A 27,831-nucleotide genomic window follows, 5' to 3' on the forward strand; every position below is an offset into this window, starting at 1 on the left:
TTTTTGTGAGAAAATGTAACCGAACTACAACCATGTCCACATAAAACATATTAGAACATTTAAATCCGTCTTGTTCTCTCATTTTACAGTATACGTGTAAATGGAGAACTAATGACGTTATCAAAATAAGCCTTTGTGCAAATAATTTATTAAGGTATACCATCTCCCCTCAATTGTCGAAACCTTACCATAAGATTTTAAGCCCCCATATACCGAATACATGAACCCTACTGCATATAGCTGCATTTTTATAGAAAACATTGATCGATATGTGAGGTAACTTAATGAAACTCAGAGAGTTTGTTTTCTGGTAGTGATATATCGTCAAACCAATAATCGAGTCAATACTAGCCCTAACACCCATACATCAAGTACAAAGATTTTCAACTTTCCGGTTGACGCATATACATTATTACAAATTAAGTGAATGGATTGAAAATGTGTGAAATCGGTCCATGAATTACCTCAGCACCCACATGGGTATAGTACCCATACAGTTGTTCACAACAAAATAGGATGAGAACATTAACGAAACGATCCTTATAATTTTCAATAAGAAATATGTTTTTTGTCTCACAATCTCACAATTTTCGCATCATATTCACTAAAGATATATTAATATTTTCATAGTCCATTTATTTAAATTTAACGTAAAGAAAATTGTCAAACAAACTGAAAATCTAGTTCCACACAAAAGCAGGAGTATTCCATATAAAAATTAAATGATTTCAGATTAGTAAAATAAATTATATTTCATTGAATAGCTTCGGGTTTTTTTTTTAATAGAGAGTCACAATTTCTCGAAATGAAGTCTATGAGATCCTGGCAGTTTTCAAAAGGCAATCCTTTCCAAACCTTTGTCACTTCCTGTCACAAATTATTATTGGCTTTTGTTCGAAAGAATTTTTTCATACTGATTCTGAGCTTTTATATGGAATTGAGGCAAGGAAACAGTACAGACTGACGCTTAAACTCAACTCCGTTGACTTTAACCAATTTTTTGAGCACTTGATGGTATTATTACTGCGTCAAATACTCTCAGAGCTGGAGTGTTTTTATCCATTCCAACAACATGACCTAGCGAGCGTAGCTGCTGTCTCTTAATTCGCTGAGCTTTGTCAATGTCGTCGTATATCTCGTACAGCTTATTACAGCGATTGCGGTATTCCCATTGCCAATGCGCAAAGGACCATTCCGCAGAACCTTTCTCACGAAAATTCGTAAAGTCGACTAATTAGATGTTGTCATCGTCCATGCCTCTACACCATGCAGAACGGGAATGCTGAGAGACTTATAGAGTTTGATTTTTGTTCGTCGAGAGATGACCTTACTTCTCAATTTATCGAGGCTGAAGTTATTGTTGGTGTTAATGCTGGTTCCATGATATATAAAATTATCTACGACGTTGAAGTTATGACTGTCAACGGTGACGTAGGAAGCAAGCATGAAATTAAAACATCAAACTGATGTTTTTGGCTACCCATAGGATACTTGGTCAAAGCCGGAAGACGTGGCTGTTTGAGTCTTATGTAACATAATCATTTGTGGCTACTCGCAAGTAAATGCCGCTCAAAGAACTTTCCTAACTTGCATGAACTTCTACACATGGCACCATCCCCCAAGCTAATGCTTTTAGCTGTCACATAATCTGACCGATCAAAATCAAGATACGATTTTTTATACCAATTTATGTTTTGCTAGTGTATTAAAGCTTCGGTGCAGTGTACCCTCCTTGTTGGCTATAAAAATTTCTATTTATAAAATTTTAGGTTTTGTACATACACAAATATGTATAATAATATAGTAATGCTTAAGCACATCCACTGTAATACAATTAACCTTATTAGAAACCGATTTAGAACATCAAATGGGAAAAATCTCAACAATGCACTATAATGCCACTAAAAAGATATGAACATAAATTGTTGAAAACATCAAGTATAATAATGATAAATTGCAAAATTATACCAACACTTAGTCTTTGTCGATGCGAAAACACGCAAGAATAACTTATAGTGGCAGCGTAGAGTTTAATTTGGAACATGCCACGGACGCAGACGCCACCGGCTTACACATGTATGTATCTACAAGTATATAGTTGTAGTAAGCATGTGTGTGTTTGCATCGAGGCCGCTCCACCTAAGGGGCTTACCTAGACTAGAATCACAGCAGTTAAATAATTTCTTCCGCGAAAGCTAGACGCAGCGCAGCGCTTGCATAAGCATCAGCTCTGACTCTGGCTCCAGCTTCGACTTTGGCAATGGCAATGAATGATCCACTGACGCATCGACAACGTGAAATTGTGCTTTGATGAAGATTTATTTAAATTGCATGTTTGCCAGCGCAGCCCAAACCCAAGCAGCGGCTAATGAACATGTGCAGCATCTATGTGTGAGTGTGTGTGCGGTGTGTGGCATGCAACTGCTGGTGTGCGCTGCAGTCTGGAGTGTGGCGGAAAACCACAACGGCACACGCTGTCTTGTGGCTTTGAACCTGAGACCAAAGTAAGGCCCACAGTTTTGCTGCTCTTCCTCAAGCCAGTAACTAGCATTGGCCTAGTCGCCGGAGTAACAACAAAATGTATACGAGTATATGCGTTTATGTACGAATGCCAGCTATAATAACAGCGCAATAATAATCATAATAATAAAATAAAGTTGCGCATGCGCGTTGCATTTCGGTTTGCAGACCGCCGTTTGCAGTCTTATTATTCATATTATTGATGAAGACACATACATACATTTGTTGTTATCGTTGTTGTTGTTGTGCACACTACCGCTTTGCGTGTTCATTACGTCAAAATGCACCGGCTGTGGCATGCAACAGTCGCTGACGCTACCACTCTTTCTCATGCCGAGGCTCACTGCAGCATTCCGCGGTCGCATTAGATTACAGCTGCATAGCAACATAGCAGCGCATAGCATAGGTAGACTGTCTGTGCCCCTCATTCGGATGTAGCTTTCAATAGCCTCATAAGCTTCGATTGCGGTTAGCATGTGGCACCGTAGTCTTCGCATACAATTTCATTTACTGCATCACCTGCTGCTATTCGCTGCGCTGTTGTTGTTGCTGTGGCGTATAATTTAATTTTATGCAACGAATAATTTATGTCATTTGCTGTCTTCACCGGCGCAAGGTTAATGGGTCAAACTGTGGGGAGAGACAATCTGTTGACAAGTTCCGTTACTTTTGTTGTTAGGTAGTTGTGGATTTTGATATGAGACCGGGTGTAAAAGTGTCGCTCAGGACGTGGTTAAGCTTGTCTTCGGGGCAGAAAGTAGATAACAACTTATTTTACAACAGCGAGTTGCAATATAATGTTGCAAAATAAAAAAGTATTAACGACAGCTCTCTGGTATTATATATACAGGAATGTGTTGAAATGAGTGAGCAGCTTGTATTATAGTTAAAATCGAACTCAAACTCAGGGTTTGTTGATATCTAATGATTACACAGAGCTCAGAAGAGCTGACTGTCTCTCATTCAAACACTATCTCTCATAATATAATTTTTACGAGAATCCAACTTGAGCCGAAACCATATGCTGTGAAAAGTAAAAAGGTCTTTTTACTCGACTTGATCGAATTTGAGGACTCGATCCACCGTTTGGCGGAGACTTCGAAATAGTAACAAGATGGAATCTAGAAAAAGCACAATAAAGGTTTCACTGAATTTCTTCAAGTTTGTGGTATTTTGAGATACAGAATAAAACCCCTGTAAGGAAGAAGGTTTCGGTTTTTTTATTTTTCTTGATTCTCTGGATCTTTCATAGTTAATTTGTATGCTGGCATACTTAAAATTGGATCTTTCGAAGTACTTCCCAATCAATTGTAATACCCTAAAATGGGTACATTAAGTTAGTCAAGACCCTATAAGGTATAGTATAAGTATACCTGGGATTAAATTGAAAGTTAAATTTTGTTCATTTCATTTCCTTCAAAGTAATCCCCTCCCGGTGCAATACAGTTATGCCAACGAATTTTCCAGTCATCAAAGCACTTGGAAAATTTCTCCGTCGTGATGGCCATTAGAGGCTTCTTCGATTCAACTTTTATATCTTCAATCGAGACAAAACGGTGTCCTCGGAGTGGTCATGTGAATTTGCTGAAAAGCCAAAAGTTACAAGAAGGTAAATCAGGCGAATGCGGTGACTGCGGCACGATATTAGTTGAAAATGTGGCGAAATAATCAGGAATAACCAATGCAGTGTAAGATGGTGCATTATCGCACTTCTTTGTTCAATAAATTCAGACATAGTAAAAATTGAAAATTTCACTTTTAAAGCCTGGGTAGTGCAGAAGTTCAGGAAATTCAGACGAGATTTTGGCTGCACTTTTCTAAGTAAATGGGCCATTAGAGGGTTGGTAAACATGTTTGCCGAATCTGGAAGTATCACAAGAATATCGTACCATTGTGATCCGTTTCTTCGTGTTCAAGAAAAAGGCAAATCCTAGATTTAACAGGCGGTCATTACAGCGGATAATTCATGACGACTTAAATCTGTTTCTGCACAAAGTTCAAACAAAAACCGGTTACACTCTCCACATTTGCCTGTTCGCCTGGAATTTTGCCAAAATGTGGTGTGTAGTCTCACCAAATTGTATTACCGGGCAATACTTGTACTTGTTTGAAGAAAACGTTGTAACAGTAACTGTCAATGGGTACCGTTACTCAAAGATGTTGAAGACGTATCTCTTTCAATAGAGTTTGGTTACAGCAAAATGAAGTAACCAGACCGGTTACTTCGGAGCCCCAACAAAAATTTGAAAACAAGTTAATATCAAGAAACTCTACCCTTTGCTGGCAACCGTGGTAATCTGACCTGACTGCTGAAATCTTTTTTGTCAAGCAAGATGTGTACAAAACAAAACCCAGAAGTCTGACAGAAGCAGTTCATTAAATCAATAATTATGGCAATATGGTGCCAAATATGCTTGGCTGAGCATAGAGGTCGTTTACGATCCATAATTTATATAACTATGGTTGGTATGAGAACCATACCTGTTAGGATGTAGCATTATTTGATCATATGAGAGATAAATTTTGGAAATTTTGGTGGCTATTAAGAATATTAATCTTAACTTTTTTATAAGTGTGCTCATTCTGTGATAAACGGAAAGGTAAATTATACGTAGGTCAGTGAAATACTTTGAAGTTCTGTTTAGTAGAGCCAGCCGATCGATACACTTTAGCTCGAACGTAACTACTGATATATCCAGAATTATCAGGATTGTACATTCATTCAGCACAATCATGTAGCATTTCGGCAGATATCACCCTTAGTGACCTAAACCCAGTGTTAGTGATCGAGTTTGATTGGTAGATCGGTTAGTCTAGTAAATATTATAGAAAGCTGCCGACTGGAAAACAATTAACGCGTTGAAAGTAAAATGGTAAGGAATTGGGAAGGTGATAATCATTATATTTTTATGCGAGGAAGAAGAAAAGGAAAAAGAAGCATCATATTGCTGTCGGATTACTTCATTTGTACAGCTCCGGAAACTAGTAAGAGTTTATTTGAACTCGGAGTTGCATTTAAAGGGAATTTCGCTGAATAGGAGATTATTTGTATATCCTGTTATATTGCAGTCCAAAGTTATACAGAATAAATACTAAGAAGGATTACTTTGAATTCATAAACTATGGATTCAATATATCCAGTTTTATACCCATTTATTTTCCAGAGTGGGTTGATTCTTTATAATAATAACTTGAAGCGAACAGAGTCCCATGAAATATATATATGTGTATGAACAAGATAGCTAAAAAATCCCGTTATTCACACCTTTACATATATGTATTTACTTCTGTAATATACAGATAAATTAAAAAATGATTTAAAACAACTCGAATAGAGACTTTCAACAAATTTGTAGCAACACCTACACTATCCTAGGAGCCGCTCTCAATTCTCGTTCAATTTGTCATCTTCTCAGCTGCGCGTTAAACTTTGACATTTAAATCTCGAATGCAAAACTGCAGCCTTCTAGATACAATACAGACACACACATACACATTTAGACAAAAATATTCAATTTAACTCATTCAAACGGCAACTGAAAAGGCACCGCAGCTGCCTGCCATATTTCCGTTGTCTTCACAAACCATGAGTTGGTCACCTGAAGCAACCACTGCTACACATTACATATGTGTACGAATGAATGTACGCTTGCACCTCAGCTGCATGGATGAACACACCTTAAAGAACTGCCAATCTTGAAATGAAATTAAGCGCGCAATTTCAAAATCTACAAGATGAAAAAGCCATGAAAAATAAAACTCAAGCAGCCGAAATGAGAAATCAAAAGACAAACAAAAGAGACTATCAGCAAAAATAAGCCACAAAATGCATTAGGCTACTGCAAGATCCACCCAATCCAGCCTTAATCGAGTTAGACCAGATCAGCCGCGCGGCGAACGCGGGCCAACAGTCTCGAAGGAAGCAAAAGACCCGAAACATGGCTGGCTAACTGGCTGAGTAGTTGGTTGGCGGTTCAACAGCAAAGGCGATGGCGGTGCTGGTGGTGCGGCTGTACCACGCTGGCGAGCGGACAGACAATTGCATTTGACATTTGCCGATATGCCAGCAAAACAAAAACCGCGAAGCCAACTTAGTCAGTTAGCCGCGCAGCCAACCAACCAGCCAGCCAATTTAGAGCTGTAAGGGATTACAGCTAAAGCATAACTGTATTAAAGCAGCCGTGTGCACAAGGAAGCGGAAGAAACGGCGTGGCAGCGGCGCAAAATGGTTTGGTGTGGCACGAAAGCTGCAACAGCTGCTGCTGCACACATAGTAAGCGCTTTGTAGCGTTGTTGTTGTGTAGCAGCAATCGACACAACAATCGACATTGCAGCGTGCAAGATGGGGCATGGAAAAACTGCAATTTGTTGTTATTTTTGTGTTGCTTGCCAGCCATGCCATGCTTGTGACATATACGAGGGCGGCCCTATATGTACTTAGGCTACAAAAGAAAAGAATTTGGATAAACATCGATTTAGTTCTCCACATAGCCTTTTTTTTAACTCGATCCACTTGACCCAGCGATGCGAAAATTTCTTTAGCCCTCCCGAAGAATAAATTTTCCGTTTATCTAACGATGATCCCATCTATAGCTTGACTTTATCAAGTTTTGAAACAAAAAGAAGTTACACGGGGCTATATTTGGAGAATACTCTGGAGAGGCATTGATTCGAAGTCTAACTCGACAAATTTTGCCAATTTTGCCAAAGGGGTCTCTTTTTCTACAATTCGCTATCGAATCGACCCAAAAGGTTAACTTAGTAGAACCCGTGGATCGTTTTCTGAATCTCATCTCAAGGTAGTCGTTGTAGACTATATCTTGGGAATTCCAAAAATTAGTCAACACCTTTCCGGACGATAGAATAGTCTTCGCGTTCTTCAGCTCAGGTTCGCCGAGTGAATTCATCATTTTTGACTGCTTCTTTGCCTCTAGTATATACCAGAGAATCTATGTTTCGACGACGGTCATAAAAGATGCAAGAAGTCTTGCGAATTGCCAATACGAGATAGTAGACTTTTGTCTATACAACTTCCAAACTATTTGATTCATCTACTATTTCCCACCCAAAACCAAAAATCGAATCACCGACTGTGATACTGTTTTTTTTTCCTATTTCTCTAAGAGCCGTGGATAGTATCTCTTCAAATCGCGGTCAAAAATATTCTCCGAATGAGATTCGTTTGCCATTTTGAATGCAATATGTGAGAGTTGCTCTCACGATAGTGACGCTATCGGCCGGTAAAGACAAGAGCTATCGGACGGCCCTCGTACATTTGATGGTCGGCCGTTCGCAATTGGCAGGCGGCAGGCAGGCAGGCAGGCAACGACACCGCACCTAAATACATATAAGTATCTGTTAGATACTCGCATTTAGTTGTGTCTTTTGTGACAGTGGCAACTGGCGTTTTTGCTCTGGTTAAGTTTTTGTTCTTCTTTAAGTTCTTTTGTCGCTGTTGCTGTTGTTGTTGCAATATTTACCACTGCTAGTTGTCAGTGCCTGTTGCATTTATTGAGTTTTTTGCGGTTATTGCCGCCTGCCAATTGCTCTGAAACTGCGCCGAAACTAGCCATAAGCCATTTTGCCATTCAACTGCTAATAAATGCCGGTCCCTGGACCGAACCAACATTCGGTGCTCGCGCGGTCGCCACTCGAAGTCGTTGTCTTTTTTAGATGTTTTTGTTTTAGCTCTTGCGGACCGTAGTCTTTGTGGAAAGCTGCCGCATAACCGTTAAGAGTTGCCAATAATTTCAGCCATTCACCGAAATGTTCGCCTGGCACACGAGTATGGCACCATTTGCTGCCTGCTTTCCACCAACAACTAGCATTTTCATGCATTCAAGCTTTAATATGTGTGTGTGTGTCCAGTGTTGCACTCTGCGGTGAATGTTTGGCAAATTGACAGCTCCCGGGCGCATGCGCTACCGATTAACTCTTGTGATATTGATGAATATCCAAAGCAATCGCCACCGCCCACACATCACCGAGGCCTAGTCCTCTTCGTCAGGTTTGTATTAAATTTTTCGATCATACAAACTGTAATTTATTCTAATCAGCGGTGAATGTTCATTGGGCTGCATAAAGCAAGCGATTTGAAACAAAAATTACATTTGTCTAGTTTGAGGCGCAAAAGACATACCGACGCGTCAATAGATTGTAATAATGCAACCACTTACTTATTTATTAGCATAGATAAATAAATTATAGAAAATTTTAAATATTATTAATGTCTGTTTAGAGCTCAAACCTCGTTTCGGGAATTATTTAGACGAAATTTCAAGACTAGTCAATGAAACAAAAAAAGCGTTAACTTTGGTTGCATAAAGTTATGTATAAGACTCCTTAAAAATTGAAAAGTTTTTTACAATAACTTCATTTTGATTGGTCAGTTTGGATGGTAGCTATATGCTATGGTAGTTCAATATATAGAATTTCTTTGGAGATTATAATGTATGTATACCATATGTCAAATTTTATGAAAATTACTCGTCAATTGGAAAAGTTTTATATAGAAGGACTTTATTTGATCGATTGTATGCCAGCTGTATGCTGATATCGGCTTCCGACAAATCAGCAGCTTCTTGTAGAGAAAAGAGCGTGCGGAAAATCTCATAGCGGTATCATTAAGATATACACACAAACAGACGGAGAGAAGGACATAGCTGATTCGACTCAGCTCTTCATGCTGATCTGATTTTATAGGGTCCTATACAGACAATAAGGGGTTATTTGATTTTAAACATCCCAGAATTAAATTCACTAATTAATAATTAATTATCTTTATATGATTAACTTCAGTATTATCCTGCTACAGTTTGCCTTAACGACAAACAAAAGAACAAGAAAAGTTTTACCAAAGTTAAAAGGGTTTGCATGGCAGACATTGTACACTCTGTGAGGTTGGCCATTGCCTGCCAATAATTGACCGAAATTTCAAAAGACTATTGTAATTTTAGTGGGAGGAAGGATCTAAATTTGGTTCCGAGTTGTGTAAGGGCGCAATTCTTACCATTATACCAAAGCTATCGATTGATTTCAGAATTTACCCTTTACACTTACTTTGATTTATAAATAATTCACCAAAAAATGGTTTTACCACTTAGATTTTCATTACGAACGAAATTTTAAGCGGTCTCGAAAGACTCAAATTCAACTTAAACACAGCTTCTAATGCTGATTACCGATAATAAGATATCCACATGTTTTATTAATTTTAACATTAGGAGTTTTGTTCATGGTCAAATATGTATATTTCTTATTACATACAATGTAGTTTTTATCTTTCATAATTTACATGCTGGCGAATCCACTTAACGCACTTGCTGATGGATAGTGGGAGCGTAGTAACATGCAGCGGTCTCGATCTAACCACAATGTCCGCCGTTTCAACATGATTTCCCGTTCCAGAATGCTACGTGTTTGCATAAGGCCAGTTTTGATAGTTTCTGCTGCATCCAACTCAGACAACATGGATGTGACGCCGCTTTGTATTGTTGCCACCTCGTCGATGAGATCTTGCTGCGCAAAATCACGACAATTTTCAACATTAGGCCTGAAGCTACGATTATCCATGCGAGTTTGAGCCACCTTCATAGCTGCATCAAAGCTACGAACTGCACGATGTAATTGAACAATACGTGTCTCAGTATCAGCCAGCTTTTGGAGGCACTGGATGTTTTTTTGGAGAGAAAACAAACATTAGAAATCAATATAATAAATAATAATAGATAATAACACTAAAAAGCTGAAGGAAAACTTTGCGACTGATGTGATAAGAGGTCTGAGAGGTATTTGATAACGAATTTGAGTTAACAAACTTTCTATTACGTACAGCAACACAAAAAATTCTACGTATTAGAACATTTTTACTGTAATTTTATCACCAAAATTAGCAAGTAACAAGCATCGCAAAATGACTGTAAACTAGTGTAATTAGTGTTATGGTAAATATGCTTACATCGCGCAGCTCATTTTCAAATCGTTGTAGATTTTCTTGAGTGCAATTTATGCGGGCAATAAAAGCACGTTCTACTACATCAGCCTGATTGCGTATATCACGAGCAGCATTCATCAAGATTGAATTGAGTGTTTGTCGTAGTTTAATAGATTTTTGTCGACACTTTTCACATTCCTCCAATGTTTCTTTACTGAAATGCTCCCAGTATTGTTCGGATGCTTGCCTGAAAAAAGTGCTCATATACACATATTTTTTATACTCATTTTATTAGTATACTCACTCAGGTGGCTGGCGAATTGCCCCAGGACGAAACATTATTGTTTTTGAAAAGTTATTAAGTCCCACATTAATTGTATCGATTTCATAAGCCTCTTTTTTGTCGCTCCAATCATATTCAAGGCGTTGTCTTGCCGTACGATTTTCTACTTGCTGTTGTTCAAAATCTTCCAATGTTTTTTTAAGCTGTTGACGTATCTCGGCAATAAGCGCCAATTCATTAATAAGCTCTTCCTCAGGCGTGTCTCTAACCAATTCCGTATCGGGTCGTCCTGCACGCTTCTCTATACACTCTTTAGCTAAAATACCGTAAATATTCAACATTATTAAGCTTAGCATATTTGAACCAAAAAACTAGTGCTTTAAAAAATAAAGATTTTAAAATTTTCAAACTACAAAATGGGGTAAACTTTAACCTTGGTCCTTAAATTGTATGAAGTAAAGATGTGCAAAATATTTTGCGGTGTTCGACATATTTAAATAATAAATGTCTCGCATATGAATTATTCGTTGTAAATCGAAATACGTAGTAGAATGTTTGTAACGATGGTAAGTTGTGTTAATAATATAAATAACAGTAGAAGATGTGGAACAAAATGCATTATATTAGATAAAAGGTGGTATACGAAGGATCGATGTTATATGTGAATTGAATTTTATTACAATATTTCAAATAGTAAACCGCTAAATTCCTCACTACTTTAATGCAGAACTTGCCTATCGATTCAGGAACACCCAAAATAACTAATGATTTTTTTAATCGAATTCGTTCCTCTTCCAAAGTACTAATTTCATCTGCCATATTTTTTATAGCTGTTTCCAAAGTAGTCTTCCACTTTCCTACAAGTTGGCCGCGTTGTTTCAAATTTTTCGTTGTTTCCGCCTGTGTCTTCTCGACCATCGCACTGATACGCATAAATGCAGTTTTCGAACTATACTGGTTTCTGTTAGTGTTTAAAAGAAAATTTTAATGGGATATACATACATATATATTTATTTAATGAGAAATACTTGATAGCTTTATCGAAAATATCATTGGTTTTTTGTAAAGTCTCCTTATTTTTTGCACGCCATTCATTAGGACTGAATCTAGTTATTGAATAACGGTCTACAACCGGACGTGTGCCTGTTAAACCAGCCATGGGACTCCAATCCACTTTTCCTGTAGCCCATGGGCCTATGGGACCCATCGGTTTGAGTAGATCTTTAGAAGGAAGCTCATCGCCCGGCTGTGGAATATAGCATGGAGGATTCTCAAACTCGTCTGCCTTTGGATTGATTGACAGCTATAAAAGTAGGAGTTTATATAAGAACTTATCTTCCTCTTCAATTTAACTTACGGCTATGTTCAATTCCTTATTTTCTGGCAGCTGCTTAACTGTATCCATTCGTTCACACTCATCGTTTAAGGTTAGCTTCTTAAAATATTAAATGGTCAAGAAAGTGACAAAAAAAGCGTTGCGTTCATAGCTAAACATACATTATCCACCTGCTCAACAAATTGAGTATTGCAAGGGTCAGCTTCCATTTTGAATTCTAATATAAAAAGCTGTGTACACTTATATACAAATAAAACGAATAAATTTTTAATTTCACTTAGACATAATTTTTTTCTTTATGAAGAATTGTTTTGACACTCTAAACATTTTTTTTCATTTCGTAACCAAGCAATTTCAACGCGATAACTATGTTTGATAGCAACGATAACTTTGTTTGATAGCACTACATATAACTAGTTTTATAAACTAACGAGCGGTTTGGCTTTAATAGCTTACAAAGTTTACAAAGAAATTAATTCCTAAATTTCTTGAATTTCTTGGTATTCTAACTACCAACTAAATTATGTGAATTTTTGGACATAAACGACTAGAGAGCTACATATACATACATATGTCGGTCTAAACAGAGACTTCTCGCTACCTCATTCACATGTTCATTAGGTCTTTTGAACTGGGCCTCTGCCAGAAATCTTATTTCTTCTTAAATCTTTCCCCTCCGCTTTTTTTCTCTTTATTCAATGCTTTAAAAAGTGTTACAGTAATCAGATTTAGTTCAAATATGCGCCATTTCGTTCGATAATCTGTTGCCATCTAGACGGCAACTTCATAATAATCCCCTCGTAGAAGCCCCCTCCTTATTTGCGAAGAACTCGGACAGCCGCTTTTCACAAGCCTCTGTTGAGTTCAACTTTACACCAACAAGGGCGTTCGCCATGGACAGGAACAGGTGGTAATCACTTGGCGCTATGTCCGGGCTATATGGTGGATGCGATAAAACCTCTCATCCGAGCTCCTGTAGCTTCTGACGAGTCATCAACGAAGTGTGTGGTCTGGCGTTGTCCTGGTGGAACACTACACCCTTCCTTTTGTCCAATTCTGTACGCTTCTGTCCAGAAAGCGGTCCAGTTGTTCACAGTAGATGGTAGAATTAAGTGTCTGGCCATATGGGAGCAGCTCATAGTGGATGATTAACTTCCAATCCCACCAAATCCTGGCCGTCAATCCCAGGTTGGCCACTGCTTGTGACGATTCACCGGCCTTCGACCATGACCGTTTTCGCTCGATATTGTCGTATGTGATCCATTTTTCGTCGCAAGTACCATCCGCTTCAAAAATGGGTCGAGTTCGTTCCGTTTCAGCAGCATTTCGTAGGCGTTGATTCGGTCCGGTTTGTGTTAAATCATGCGGCACCCAAACATCAAGCTTTTTTGTGTATCCAGCCTTCTGCAGATAGTTTCCATGATTTGATCGGTATTCATCGTCACAGGTCTTCCGCCGGCTGGCTTACCCATGGTGTCGTTTTCACCCGCTCTGAATCGTCGAAACTATTTCTCCGCAGTTCGAAGAAAACTTTAAGAATAGCGTGAATTTCGACGTTAGTGAACTCTATGTTTACACGTCTATAACTGTTGAACGCAATATCCAAACTATTCATGCATAGCGTCGTTTGGATGTTATGTCAAGACCTTTCAAAGATGTATAGTATTGTCAGATACGAGCTCTGTAGCGCTTTAAACATTGCCGCGAAATTCAAGAGGCGGAAGGCCAAGGTACCAAAACCAAATAACTATTTTATTTTTCACAATATTTTGTTAAGTTCAAGCTTTTCATCTTAAAGCGTTCCTTCCAGCGTAATTTAGCAACGAGTGTTATGTCAAGACATTTAGCAATATTGGAGTATGGTATGCAGACATCAAAAATATGTACTTATAGAGTAATAAGTGATTCTTTTGCTGACTTGACACCGTTTAGTTTTATTCTGGATTTAAGTACGGAGCTGATTGTATGTTGCAGATGTTCTCCTGTTTTTTCGATGCTTAATATTAGCTTATCATCACCAAAAGTGGCATTCATACTGTTTGGTATTAACGGTAAATTCTAGTAAACAGAATAAACAATAGAGATCCTACAATACTTCCCTCGAGCGGTACCTGCTCGAGATGACATACGATTATACTTGTAGAAGAGTACAATTCACCTTACCGTACGTCTACGCAACGTCAAAGGATACCGCTGAGCACACTTTTCCCTCTTCCTGGGTGTTTTCTATTTTAGATGTTATTCAATGAATTTGTTCTATTGTATTGTTTCTGAAGCCGAACTGATGCGATGGGAGTAATTGCTTTTCAGCGATGATAAATTTTAGTCTTTGGAGTATTAATTTTTCAAAAAGTTTGAGATTTGTGGAAGTAGTGAAATCGGTCAATAAGACGCGACTATATAACGATCGTTACCAAGTATAGAAACCATGATAACTTCAGCAACATCCCACAGATTTGGAAAATGTGTCAAACTTATTGATGAATTGAAAAGTTAAGTGTGTTTTAAACATTTTTTGTTTGGTAATTGCTTTAACAATTTATATGTTGTAACATCCGATCCGGTCATTTTTAATTTTAAGCCTTTTAGTTACGTTCTTGAGTTCACAAATAGAGATTCCCGAATTGTTACATGATCTGGTTGAACATTACTAAGGAACGCATTTTCACTACTCTTATTTGAACGAGAAGTTTCAGCTTCAGAGATATGTTGCGAAGGCATTTGCTTTATCAGTTGCCTATGTATTACTATTAATTTTTAATGGCGCAACGTGGCATGCTGGACTTTTAAGATATTTAGTACTTTTCCAGAGCGAGTAAACATCTTTTTTGTCAGCCGATAGTTGACATAAGGATTTGTGTATTGACTCATTCTTAATATGAGTGATTTATCGTTTTAGTGTGTTTTTATACCCTGACTTCCTATACCCTTTAAGTTTGTCACGAAGTTTGTAACACCCAGAAGGAAACATCGGATGCCCTATAAAGTATATATATAAATAATCAGTATGTTGAGCTGAGTCGATTTAGCCATCTCCGTCTGTCCGTCCGTCCGTCTGTATATATACGAATTAGTCCCTCAGTTTGTAGGATATCGTTATGAAATTTTGCAAACGTCATTTCCTCTTCAAGAAGCTGCTTATTTGTCGGATCTGCCGATATCGGACAACTATAACATATAGCTGCCAAACAAACTGAACGATCGGAATCAAGTTCTTGTATGGAAAACTTTCACATTTGACAATGTATCTTCACAAAATTTGGCACAGGTCATTTTCTAAGATAATAATGTAATATACGAAGAAATTGTTCAGATCGGATTACTATAGCATATAGCCGCCATACAAACTGGACACATAGTTACTAAAAGAAATACACCTGTGAAGGGTATATTCCAAATCGGTTCAGCAGTTCTTGAGATACAAATTGTTTAACTAACACGATTATTGTCCATACACTCGTGGCCACGAAAATCTTACCACTATACTTTCTTAAATTTTTTTTCGGACTTTTTCGGGATTTTCTTCAATTTTGTTTTTTTATGTTTTCAGTAAGCATAAATAAACTAATTTATTTTATCGAATTATAATTACAGTTTTTAGGTTCTGACGTTTACTGAGTAAAGTACAAACTAGCTTTTCTGTGTTTATACAAAAGTGGCGATTTTATTGTTTTTGTAGTGATTCACCTATTAAGCTTCGTATATCAATTAAATAAAAAAAAAAAATAAATAAATAAAATATTAATTTCACATATAGTGTAAATGAAATTAAATTAAAAAAATAAAAAATTTAATTTTTTCATCGCATGTTAGTCTTTTACATTTCGAGCTAAATCTTTAAATTGATTTATTTATAGCTGAATGTGTTTTGTTTTTAATTTTAATATTTTTGATTAGTAAAATGTCATTAACTTATTTCCGAGTGGTAAGGTTTGCATGGTCACGAGTGTAAATTTAGTTCCCACACGGTTGCTTATTTTTATTTCTTGACCGAAGGTATTCGACTCGCCGTTGGAAGCAGAGGAAGACTTCCACTCCATTCGGAAGACCAATAGAGAAGGACCTGGCTTCGCTTGGAATCTCCTATTGGTGAACCCACACACAAATCAAAATACACCTGCAGGAGCTACACGCTCAAAACAGGTCGTTAAATTCATTTCACAATGACCGTTTATTAAGATACTGCATTACCTTTATCGTTATTAGAAATAAAGGGCCATTTTTTTTTAATCGAAATTATTATCAACAAGTAAGGAAGGGCTAAGTTCGGATGTCACCGAACATGTTATACTCTCGCACGATAAGTGATAATCGAGATTTCATTATCCATCATTTACATATTTTTCAAATACCGTATTTGTGTAAAGTTTTATTCCGCTATCATCATTGGTTCCTAATGTATATACTCGTATTATACAGAGAAGGCATCAGATGGAATTCAAAATAGCGTTATATTGGAAGAAGGCGTGGTTGTGAACCGATTTCACCCATATTTTGTACATGTCATCAGGGTGTTAAGAAAATATTACATACCTAATTTCATTGAAATCGGTAGAGTAGTTCCCGAGATATGGTTTTTGGTCCATAAGTGGGCGAGGCCACGCCCATTTTCAATTTTTAAAAAAAGCTTGGGTGCAGCTTCCTTCTGCAATTTCTTCCGTAAAATTTAGTGTTTCTGACGTTTTTTGTTAGTCGGTTAACGCACTTTTAGTGATTTTGAACATAACCTTTGTATGGGAGGTGGGCGTGGTTATTATCCGATTTCTTCCATTTTTGAACTGTATATGGAAATGTTTGAAGAAAATGACTCTGTAGAGTTTAGTTGACATAGCTATAGTAGTTTCCGAGATATGTACAAAAAACTTAGTAGGGGGCGGGGCCACGCCCACTTTTCCAAAAAAATTACGTCCAAATATGCCACTCCCTAATGTGATCCTTTGTGCCGAATTTCACTTTAATATCTTTATTTATGGCTTAGTTATGACTCTTTATAGGGTTTTCGGTTTCCGCCATTTTGTGGGCGTAGCAGTGGGCCGATTTTACCCATCTTCGAACTTAATCTTCTTATGGAGCCAAGGAATACGTGTACCAAGTTTCATCATGATATCTCAATTTTTACTCAAGTTACAGCTTGCACGGACGTACGGACGGACATACGGACGGACAGACAGACAGACATCAGGATTTCAACTCGTCACCCTTATCACTTTGGTATATATAACCCTATATCTGACTCTTTTAGTTTTAGGACTTACAAACAACCGTTATGTGAACAAAACTATAATACTCTCCTTAGCAACATTGTTGCGAGAGTATAAAAAAAGCCTGGGTGCAGCTTCCTTCTGCCATTTCTTCCGTAAAATTTAGTGTTTCTGACGTTTTTTGTTAGTCGGTTAACGCACTTTTAGTGATTTTGAACATAACCTTTGTATGGGAGGTGGGCGTGGTTATTATTCGATGTCTTCCATTTTTGAACTGTATATGAAAATGCCTGAAGGAAACGACTCTATAGAATTTGGTTGACATAGTTATAGTAGTTTCCGAGATATGTACAAAAAACTTAGTAGGGGGCGGGGCCACGCCCACTTTTCCAAAAAAATTACGTCCAAATATGCCCCGCCCTAATGCGATCCTTTGTGCCAAATTTCACTTTAATATCTTTATTTATGGCTTAGTTATGACACTTTATAGGGTTTCGGTTTCCGCCATTTTGTGGGCGTGGCAGTGAGCCGATTTTGCCCATCTTCGAACTTAACCTTCTTATGGAGCCAAGAAATACGTGTACCAAGTTTCATCATGATATCTCAATTTTTACTCAAGTTACAGCTTGCACGGACGTACGGACGGACATACGGACGGACAGACAGACAGACATCAGGATTTCAACTCGTCACCCTTATCACTTTGGTATATATAACCCTATATCTGACTCTTTTAGTTTTAGGACTTACAAACAACCGTTATGTGAACAAAACTATAATACACTCCTTAGCAACTTTGTTGCGAGAGTATAACAATCATATTTCTTCGATCATTCATTCAAATTCGGAACGTGCTAGGAACGTGCGATTTTATGAACTCAAAATTAGCAAGAAACATCCTTTAATACCATAGTCCAAAATGACGGTACACTTTTGCTATTACTATAATAGATAAATGGAGACTCAAAGTTTTAATTTTTGACTTTCCAAAAAGTATTAATGATATCAACAGTCATATTTCTTCGATTATTACCTGACAAATAAGACTAAAGAAGGTCGTGTGAACTTTTAGAGTCAATCTATCCATAGTAAGTGTTTCCATCGTCGCTGAAAACTGACTTCCGAGGAAATTGTGTTAAAAGTTTTGCAAGCTGATTACACTGAGTTAAAAAATTCTTATAAATATGCTCATATCTCCGAAACTATTTGCCGGGTCAATTAAAATTTTCGGATAATATTTTACAATTTTTTTTGATATTCACAAATAGATATACAACCTTAATGCATATGTATATCGCAATGGGACTATCACTAGGTTCTTTGTCTTTTTTTCAATAGAACTGTACGTTGAAAAAATAAAATTTTGGGTGTATATACTTTTCGATGGCAGTCAAGGAATTATGGGACTTATTCCATATATTTGTAAGAATTTGAAAAGGCTAATTATTTCTTTATATCATTTTGTAGAACATTCATTGTTTAGAATAGATCTAGTACTATTCCAAAATCTTGAAAACTATCAAACTGCACAAAAAAGTGTTTCTCAGATCCGCCGAAATATATGGTATATAAAGGCCTCCTATGGTTATTATAAGACCTGCAGAGTATTTCAATTGAAACAGATTATATTCTTTCGGTTGAACACGTATGGAAAGCTGGCCCATGCAGTCGAAATATACAACAACATAGTATGTAAACCTTAAGTTCACTGCGAATCTATACACAATGAGTACTAAAGTACCGTTATTTCGAATTCAAATGCAATTTGATTACTGTATATTGGATTTGTATGTACCTTTGTTTGTATAAACATCTGCTTGCCTACCACATAAGCGCTACTCGAACTTCAATTACAAATAATGCAACATAACGACATGCAACAAACAAGTGCTTGAAGTGTACTCTACGAATATTTCCACTTAAACATGCAACTCAAGAGCCCAACTGAGTATGAAAACGCAGCGGCAGGCATACTGTGTATACCGCGAAAGGCAGCATAAAATAAAAACAATGCGTCGTCATAAGAAAAATGCATGCGGCAGCGAAACGTGTTCCGACGATGCTGCAACATTCAAATTCAAACAATTCAATATTCAACGCAACAACATTAATTTCAAGGTTGTTGGCACAGTAGTGTGTACAAATGTTTATATCCATGTTTCAGCTACCACTTATGCACAATCGGAGGTATGCATGTATGCACACCTTCCCCCTATACACGCTGTCCCCAAATACTTAATGCCACCCCGCAAGTTGCCTTCACGGTTGGTGTTGCTGCTTAAGCAACAAAGAGCTGATTTGTAGCGCTAGCTGAGTAGCAGCCTAACAACAACAATTATTATTATTATTATTATTACAATAACAAAAGCAGCAGCAATGTCACAAATACATGGTAGCAACAGTTAGCAGCGTCGAAAAAAGTCAACAATCAACTGACAGCTTGAAATAACTAACATATCGCCCAACTGACGAATAGTCAGCCAGTCGCGGTGCGCAAAACAAAAAGCCCATAACTTTAAAAAGCAGCCACAAGAGCTATAATAATAACAACAACAACAACATACCATGACAGCGCAATGAAGTTGAGTAGTGGTTACACTCTATGAAAATATGATTACGAACAGCTCCAAAATACAAGAATAAAGATTAAAAAAAAATAACAACAAAAACGTTAATGTCGTTTGCACCGATGCTATAATACCCTCCACAGGTACATTCCTAATAGCATAAAAGGGTATAAAGAAGGTATTATCTTGCTTTTGATCAGTTAGTTCGTATGGAAGTTATGTACATATATGCTATAGTTGTCCGATATAAAGAATTTCTTCAGATATTATAGCAATAGTTTAGGTAATAATCTGTGTCATATTTGGTGAAGATTCCTTGTCAAATAAAAAAGTTTTCCATACAAGGCTTTAAGTTGGTTCGGTCAGTTTGTATGGCAGTTATATGCTATAGTGATCCAATCTACACAATTTATTCGTATATTATACCAATGGCTTGGATAATAACTCATTCCAAAGTTTTATATACAATGTACATGAACTTGATGATGATCGTTCACTTTCTATGGCAGCCATATGTTATAGCAGTCCAATATCGGCAAATCCGACAAATGGGCAGTTCCTTGGAGAGAAAAAAAGGGCAAAATTTCAGATCGATATCTCAAAAATTGAGGGTGAAATGGAAATTGCTAAATCGACTCAGCTCGTCATGGTCCTTACTCAAGCTTCCTTTTGGGTGCTAGAAACTTCGTAGCAAACTTAATATGAGCATACCCTGTTCAGGGTATAAAAACTACAGCAACGTCATGCTTAAATTACAATGCGTTTTGTTTTCGACTTTTTTCCAGATTGAGCAAAGGCTCAGTAAAACGGACAAAAAAGTAGCGAGTAATTCAAAAAAACTCAAGATTGCGCTTCAACCACCCGGTGTTCGTGTCGCTGCGCCAGCCCAGCGCTGAGCCACTCAAACAAATGTAAATATAAGCAACCAACTAGCTATCCAACCATCCATCTAGCCGTTTACAATCCAGCGGCCAAGCGATTTGTATGGCCAGCCATCCATCCACCGACCATCCGTTCCAAAAGTCATTCATCACAAGCAACCGAAACGCTGACGAAGCAATCGCGCCTGCCAGCCGCGGCGCGTAACCCACGCTTTCCAAGAAGCTACTTGCGCTCGAAGTGCTATTTTCCTACACACACATACACACATGCACTTGTGTTTGTTGCTACTTCCACTTTTCCGCTGATCTTCAGCACAATTGCTGATCTGTAGGTTATTGTTGGCCGTAAGGGCTCAGCATATTGTCAGCATGGTTGCACGGCTGTTGCTGAGCCAGCACTTTATAGCCGCGTCGTGCAGTCGCCTTTATAACAGAAATCAATCAGTCAGTGGATGCTGTTTGGCAATGTTATGTAAAATCAAGTGGAGATGTCAGAAATACGAGTACTAGTTGAAATGCAAATATATGTATACACGGTCTGCTATAAACATACATTCGTATCTTATGTATAGGGGTTTCCATTAAGATCACTCCAGCTTGCTGCCTTTATATTAACTTTTTTAAATGAAATTATTCATCAAAGAAGTACCATTAAATTTTGGTGTGGAATAAAAATTTATGGTGTCGAAATGTTCAGAATGTTGAAAAAGGCATTCAGTGATAATTGTTTGTTGCGAGCAAGTCTGTTTGATTAGTAGAAATTATTTGAAGAGAACCACGGCCAGGACGGCCATCAACATAAACAGATAATTGACACGTCAACAAAATAAAGGAGCTAGTGCTTAAGAATCCAGGATTAACAGTCATAGATCTTGCTGGCATCGTTGGAATATCTAAGCAGATCAGAAATCAAGGTTATGTCGACAGTTTTCTTCGATTATCAAGGTGTGGTGCACTCCGAATTCCTTTCGATTATTAAATGTATATATTGTTGTGGCCTGAACTAAGTTTTATAGTTATAGGTCTTTTAAGAGAAGGGCTGTAAATTTTATACTGCTTAAAATTTTGTTTGCCATACAATTTGTTTTATTCCCTTCAAACAGGTACCATCGAGTTCCATATAAGGATTTAGCAATCTTTCAACTTTTTGATAACTCCCTTTGTGGTAAGCTTTGTCATTTGTTTCTGAATATGGGTAGTCTCTAAAGCCTCCTTCTATGCGATTACTGCTTAATGGATTTAAATTTCTTACCATCGAGCATTATTTTGAGATTTTAGAACATGAAAATGTTACTAATGATCTGATTCAAAAAATGTTGTGAATCATCGTTTTCACTGATTTGTGACATGTTCAATCGATCGATTGCGAGCTCATACGGCACTCACTTTTGTGTGGAGTCATAAAGTTTATTTCTTCCAATCATTATTACGCTTCTGCGACTGTTTTTCACGCATACGAGCTTCACGTGATCCCCACAGGAACCACGAATCTCCCCAAAGAAACAAATTCAATGAGCAGCTTGGATCGAACTTCAAAGACTAACTGCTTCCCGTGGTACTAGAGTACTAGTCTCCGGTCAGACCTTGTATCTCTTGCTCCTATCACTTGAGCACCCTTTGAACTCAATGAATTGTGACATTCGTCGCTTGAACTCCAAATGTCTTTTCATTACAAGGAATATCATTAAAGTCTATAATATCAGTTCAAGCTGAGTATTATAGTACTATTTCTGTCGAGACTATGCTGAAAATTCGAGGCAAGCCAAATAACAGACATAGTGCATATTGAATTTTGGTCGCCTCTGCCCTGCCCGCTGAAGGAATCTAAACGAACAGTCTAATGATTTTCCAGTTTTACTTATTGAAAATCTCTCTTTGAGTTTTAAAAGTAATTCCCATGAGGTCAGAAGCTCATCAGTGGAAGTGAAAGGTAGGGTGAAAATTGACGCCAAAGATTTTATAAAGCGATCTTCCATCTAGGGCTACGAAACCACTATAGACCAGTGTAATCTTAAATTATCAGTGATTTCGATGAATCTATTGTATCGATCATATCAACAAAAAAAATTTTGGGTTTGAAAAACTCATATCGTCCGTAACAGCCTCTTTTGAGCGTGTGCTTGGTTCACCATCTAAGGTGTTCATTTGTACTGTAAGAAGTTAAGCAAACATCTTTGCGTCACTCAAGGATCGCAACAATACTCATCCAGCCACTTTTGGTTATTTCAAAACATATTGTTTCGTTAACCCTCGACATTTATAATGAACAGTATATAGAGGAGGAGAAATTCTCAGCAGCTATTAGCTGCCTTACCCAAAAAGCTCTCAGCTCGAAGCGAACAATTTTGCTTATCAATATGAAGACTATAATTGTTTCAAGAGAATCATTGGATATCTACTTGAAAATTATAGATTTCTCAAATAATAAAGAAATTATTTTTAAAGATTAGAAACTTATATGTAGCTATTTGCTTTTTCTTAAAGTGAGGAAAGTTCGATTTTGTATATACATATTTATGGTTAAAAGTCAGAAAATCAGCGGACTTTTATCAAAACCAAAATTCAGCTACTTTTCTTCATTAACACTAATGACAGCTAAAAATTCGTTATTTGTGACAGATATATATTTGTATATATAAACGCCATTTAAATGTCAAAAATGTATTTTCAAAATTGGTGTGTAACTACTGAAAAACCCTTTATGTACATATGTACAAGGAAACAAACAAGTTATTGCAAAAACATATAGATGAAAATAAATGAAAATTTCAAATAGAAAATGATCGATTGATTAAAGGTAGCCGTTGTAGATATGTATGTATTTACCACATATTGACTCACTAATGGAGCAACAAAGCAACGGTGCTTTGTATGTGATGAATTTGCATTTTTTTTTCAGCAAAATCCATTCAATGCTCGGTTGAGGAAGTAATCATAGCAAACATCACTACATACTATACATACATATGTAGCTAAATACAAGATCGTACTTAGTACTACGAAAATGCAAATGTATGTATGCACCTACTACCACATTGTTGTTGGAAATATTAAATTAAAATGGCATAACATTTCTTGATTCGCTTCAAATGTAGAGCCATTGAATCGATTGGCATGATTTGTAGTTTCATTTTTTCTTTGCACACGATCTTAACACGTTTGAGCAGGGCTAATGTATGTAGCTTAGTACACCAGCAGTATAAGATCAATAGAAGAGATATAACTGGTTTTTAAAACTACTCTACTTCCAATGAAATTGTTGCATAATTAATGCAAATGTCGCCTACTAGTTTTTTATGGTGGAGAAAATAAGGAATCTTAAAAAATTAGGTTTCCAAAAGCAGCAATCGAAACCTCCAACTGTTACTCTTTGGAAAATTGCAGATGGTACCTGATTTGTCCAATGCAAACTGGGGAAGGTCCTACCTGCTAATCGGAAGTTGTTGAATTAATACTGTTTCGAGGATAGGTTAAAACCCTTTTTTTGTGGGAAGAGAGCTAGTACTAACCTCTAATCGGTACAAAACACCATTGATTTTGGGATATAGACCTAGCTTCGAATAAACTCCTTGGAGGAAACAACTTATAGGTTTACAAGCTGTGCAGCTAAATATTCTGCCGGCCGCTCTTCGCAAAGATACATGGAGAAGGCGAGGTGGAATCATCTTGTCACATAATCCTCTATTTCCCGGCTTTTGTCAGACTGAGATTGAAATATCTCCATAGTCACACCTTTGGCGAACCTAGTGAAAAGGCTGGGCCTTAATAAATTTGTGGTAAGCTCAAAATACTTCGTTGATCTAGTAGGATCTAGCGGTCAAAGGTCGAATGAGATTCGTCGGTTTTGGATCTAATAACTCATATTACCCCTGAACCTAATTAAGCTATAACAAATGTGGTTTCAGACCCTTAAACCGTTTAGTCATGATTTAATACATATAACTAATTTTCCTAACCTCTCGTTCCCTACAAAAGTGATCCCACTTATAATAAAATTATAAATAAAGCTTTAAATTAGAAAGTTGTCGACGCCATTTATCATTCCCTCTTTTGTGCAAATTTCACCCTCTGAGCTCAATTTAGTCCAGTTTATCTGGCAATAATTTTGACGAGTGTCATTGCGGCGACACTCATGCAATCATCATTTAATCGCACGAATAATTTCCTAAGCCATTCACAATGTCACACAATTCACAATCAACGTTGACCGCTGCCAATTTTGTAGCCGACTACTGTCGTCAGCTAATAGCAGGCCAAACAGGCTGACGAATGTACGATCCACGCGCAAAGATAGTGAGCACACAGCGCAACGATAAAGTGCATATATATGAGTGTGTGTGTGTGTTCCACCGCAAATCCTTTTCTTCTTACCCCTTTGCGGGCAATTTAGAAAATTTATGGCGGGTTAAAAATCTCTTTCACTTTGTTGCATTTGTATATAGGGAGATACATATTGTCAATAGCAGTTTTAGGTACTTGTAGGATGCTGGTACTTACACCTTAGGGTGGTCCTTAAATGTGGTTAACTAAACTCTTTTGGTTAAAACTAATATAAATAAAGATATATCTTATAATAGGTGTCAACCAAAGTGGTGCAAGAACCATCGTTGGCACAGTCCATTGGTCTGGAGCTTCAAAATAGATCTCAGTCTTGAAAATTTCTTTCCATCGATCAGATGATTCTCTCGAAGCTGAACCCATTCAGTTTCTTTAGTTTCTATTGGCTTGTAACACGATAAATCAATCGATCCTATTTATGTTTTTAAACTACCCATGTGTTACACACTGATCAAAACTTCGAGTACTCTAAAATAATTATATGTGTGCCATATTCAAGTCCATTAGATACAATAATTGTTGAAACATAGTATAAAGGGTGATCCATTTCGAGGTTTTATTTTTTTTTTTAGAAGAAACTTCAAATTTCATTAGGAATGTTTATTATCAATCGAAAGACAATCTTTGTCATTTATTTTTTTGAAGATCATCTCTTTCTAATGTTGGCTAAGCTAAAGCCTGGATCGAAGCGATAATTCCGTGATAGTAAACTGTGTTTTTTTTCTGGATTAAATGGTAGATCTTGAATCTCTTCAGGTTGCTCTTCGTTCGAAATACGGCAATGTTTGTTGTTTACATACCCAGAAATGCCAGCCAGAATGCGCCTCATCTCTGAACAAAATGTGGTTCGAAAATGTTGGATTTTCTTTGAACTTTTCTAGAGCCCATAAAGCGAAGCGATGTCGCTTGGAAGGGTCGAGCGGATTAATTTTGTGCACAAGCTGTATTTTGTATGCTTTCAATTTAAGATGTCGAAGTAAGATTCGTTCCTTACGTCAGTCCGAGTTGCCGGTTAGTAACAGATATAATTGTCATGTAAAAAATCAATGTTTGGCCTCAGAACCCTTAGGTTAATCATTCCAGCGGCAGCAAAAATTATATTTTTTAAGATCAGTTAGAAATATTTTCTTCTATTTAAGTACCATCCTAATGTATGTACATATGTACACTACCTTCGCAACTGACATACCGGCTGTCCATGCTTCGCGCCTCGGATTGTTCTGTCAGCGTATTTGTTTAAAAGGGTTTCATGCTTGCAACAACAACAAAAAATGGGAGTACAACAACAAACCCTGCTACATATTTTTTCCTTTCTAGCGTCGCCTATTTATTTGAGCGGCAGCTTTGTGCAGTTTTTTGTTGTTGCCGTTGTTGTTGTTTATAGTTGCGGATATGTGCACACGCGCAATTACTTCGCGCGATTTAAGTCGGAGTTTGAGGCACTGAGGTGAATAAATACATGCTATAAACTTTATTTACGAAGGTACACTAATAAAAGTATATACTAGGCACATGTATTCGGTACCTTAAACCGGTTTTATTTATGCAATGTCAATGAGCTTGATTACTCACAACTGAAACTGACAGCAAGGGAATTATGTGTTTCTCGCTGCGGATCAAAAGCCGGAAAAAATAGGCAAAAGTCATAGCCAAGTTGTGGCAGGAAGCAGGCGTGGCTGCAAGCGGCAACTTTGCCACTCGTGGGTGCTTACTTAGTAATTGCATTTAGATGTTTTTCTAATTTTTTAGGCATGCCGTGGCTTAGAAGGAGTTCATTGCGAGAGCTCAAGCTTTAGACACGCAATTAAACTTTCATAATTGTCTCACACATTTTATATTTAATGTCTAATATAACCGTTACTATACCCTGAAGTGGGTATATTAAGTTTTCCACGATATTTGAAACATCCAATAGGAAACGTCAGATACCATATAAAGTATATATGTAAATGATCAGGAAAAAATTTAGTCATATCCCTCAGTTTTTCCGTCTGTCCTTCCGTCCGTCTTTATATAAACGTCCGTCTTCAGTGTTTCAGATATCGATCTAAAACTTTCCACGCATGACCGCCGACCCCTATAACTATCGATCAAAATTAAGATAAAGATTTTTTTATATCCTTGATTCTTTCAGACTTATTGAATCCTCCACTGTAAAAAAAGAAGAAAACAGCCTCCGCTGTTGTAAACCGCGAAAGCGATGTCTACGTCAATAAAGAAGGAGAAGAATCGTGTACCTGTGTAGGGTTTTATGATTTCGGTGCAGCCGAAGTTAACGTTTTTTCCTGCTTTTAAACCAAAACGCACTTAACCGAAATAGATTTAGCAAGAACAAGATCGACTGATGAAACCAATCATGATTATCTCCTCATATTTTCGTATACAATGGTTAAGTTCATCGATGCACTGGTGCTGAGATAATGTAAGTCGAAAGTTGTAAAAAATAATCGCCCAAAAATGTTCACGATTCAATTCCATTTTTTGACTGAGATGAAAATTTTAAGTTACTCTGAGGGGATATGTAAAGTCTAAAGTCTATGCGGACAATACCGCTTCGATTTAGGCCTTGGAACCAAGCATCACACGTCTCATTCTCCAGTTACCGGTCGACATACTCTAACGGGTAAGAAAAAATATACTCAACGGATGGACTATCTGAGACGTAGCCGCGCCCGCGTGATAGGGATAACTTTCAAAAAATAAATGCCAAAAAATGTTCTTTTGAATGAAGATAAGCATTCCCCAATAAATTTGAAGTTTCTGTGTTTTTTC

General features: G+C 37.3%; 1 protein-coding gene across 2 annotated transcripts; it reads right to left on the bottom strand.

Moving 5' to 3' along the window:
• Positions 1 to 9,698: 9,698 nt before the first annotated feature.
• On the bottom strand, positions 9,699 to 12,377 carry LOC120771433 (tektin-4). 2 transcript variants are annotated; one of them, XM_040099430.1, is made up of 7 exons: positions 12,234 to 12,377; positions 12,094 to 12,168; positions 11,765 to 12,039; positions 11,471 to 11,697; positions 10,758 to 11,052; positions 10,478 to 10,700; positions 9,699 to 10,188 (listed from the first exon to the last, which is right to left on the bottom strand). In XM_040099430.1, exons 1-7 carry the CDS (start codon positions 12,279 to 12,281, stop codon positions 9,811 to 9,813), a joined length of 1,521 nt encoding a protein of 506 aa, XP_039955364.1. In that variant the 5' UTR covers positions 12,282 to 12,377; the 3' UTR covers positions 9,699 to 9,810. The 2 variants fall into 2 exon arrangements, with proteins under 2 accessions (XP_039955364.1, XP_039955363.1); XM_040099429.1 differs by having other exon boundaries at positions 12,094 to 12,171.
• Between the last annotated feature and the right edge of the window lie 15,454 nt (positions 12,378 to 27,831).

Source organism: Bactrocera tryoni, chromosome 3 (assembly GCF_016617805.1).
Source record: "Bactrocera tryoni isolate S06 chromosome 3, CSIRO_BtryS06_freeze2, whole genome shotgun sequence".
Taxonomy (NCBI): Eukaryota; Metazoa; Arthropoda; class Insecta; order Diptera; family Tephritidae; genus Bactrocera; species Bactrocera tryoni.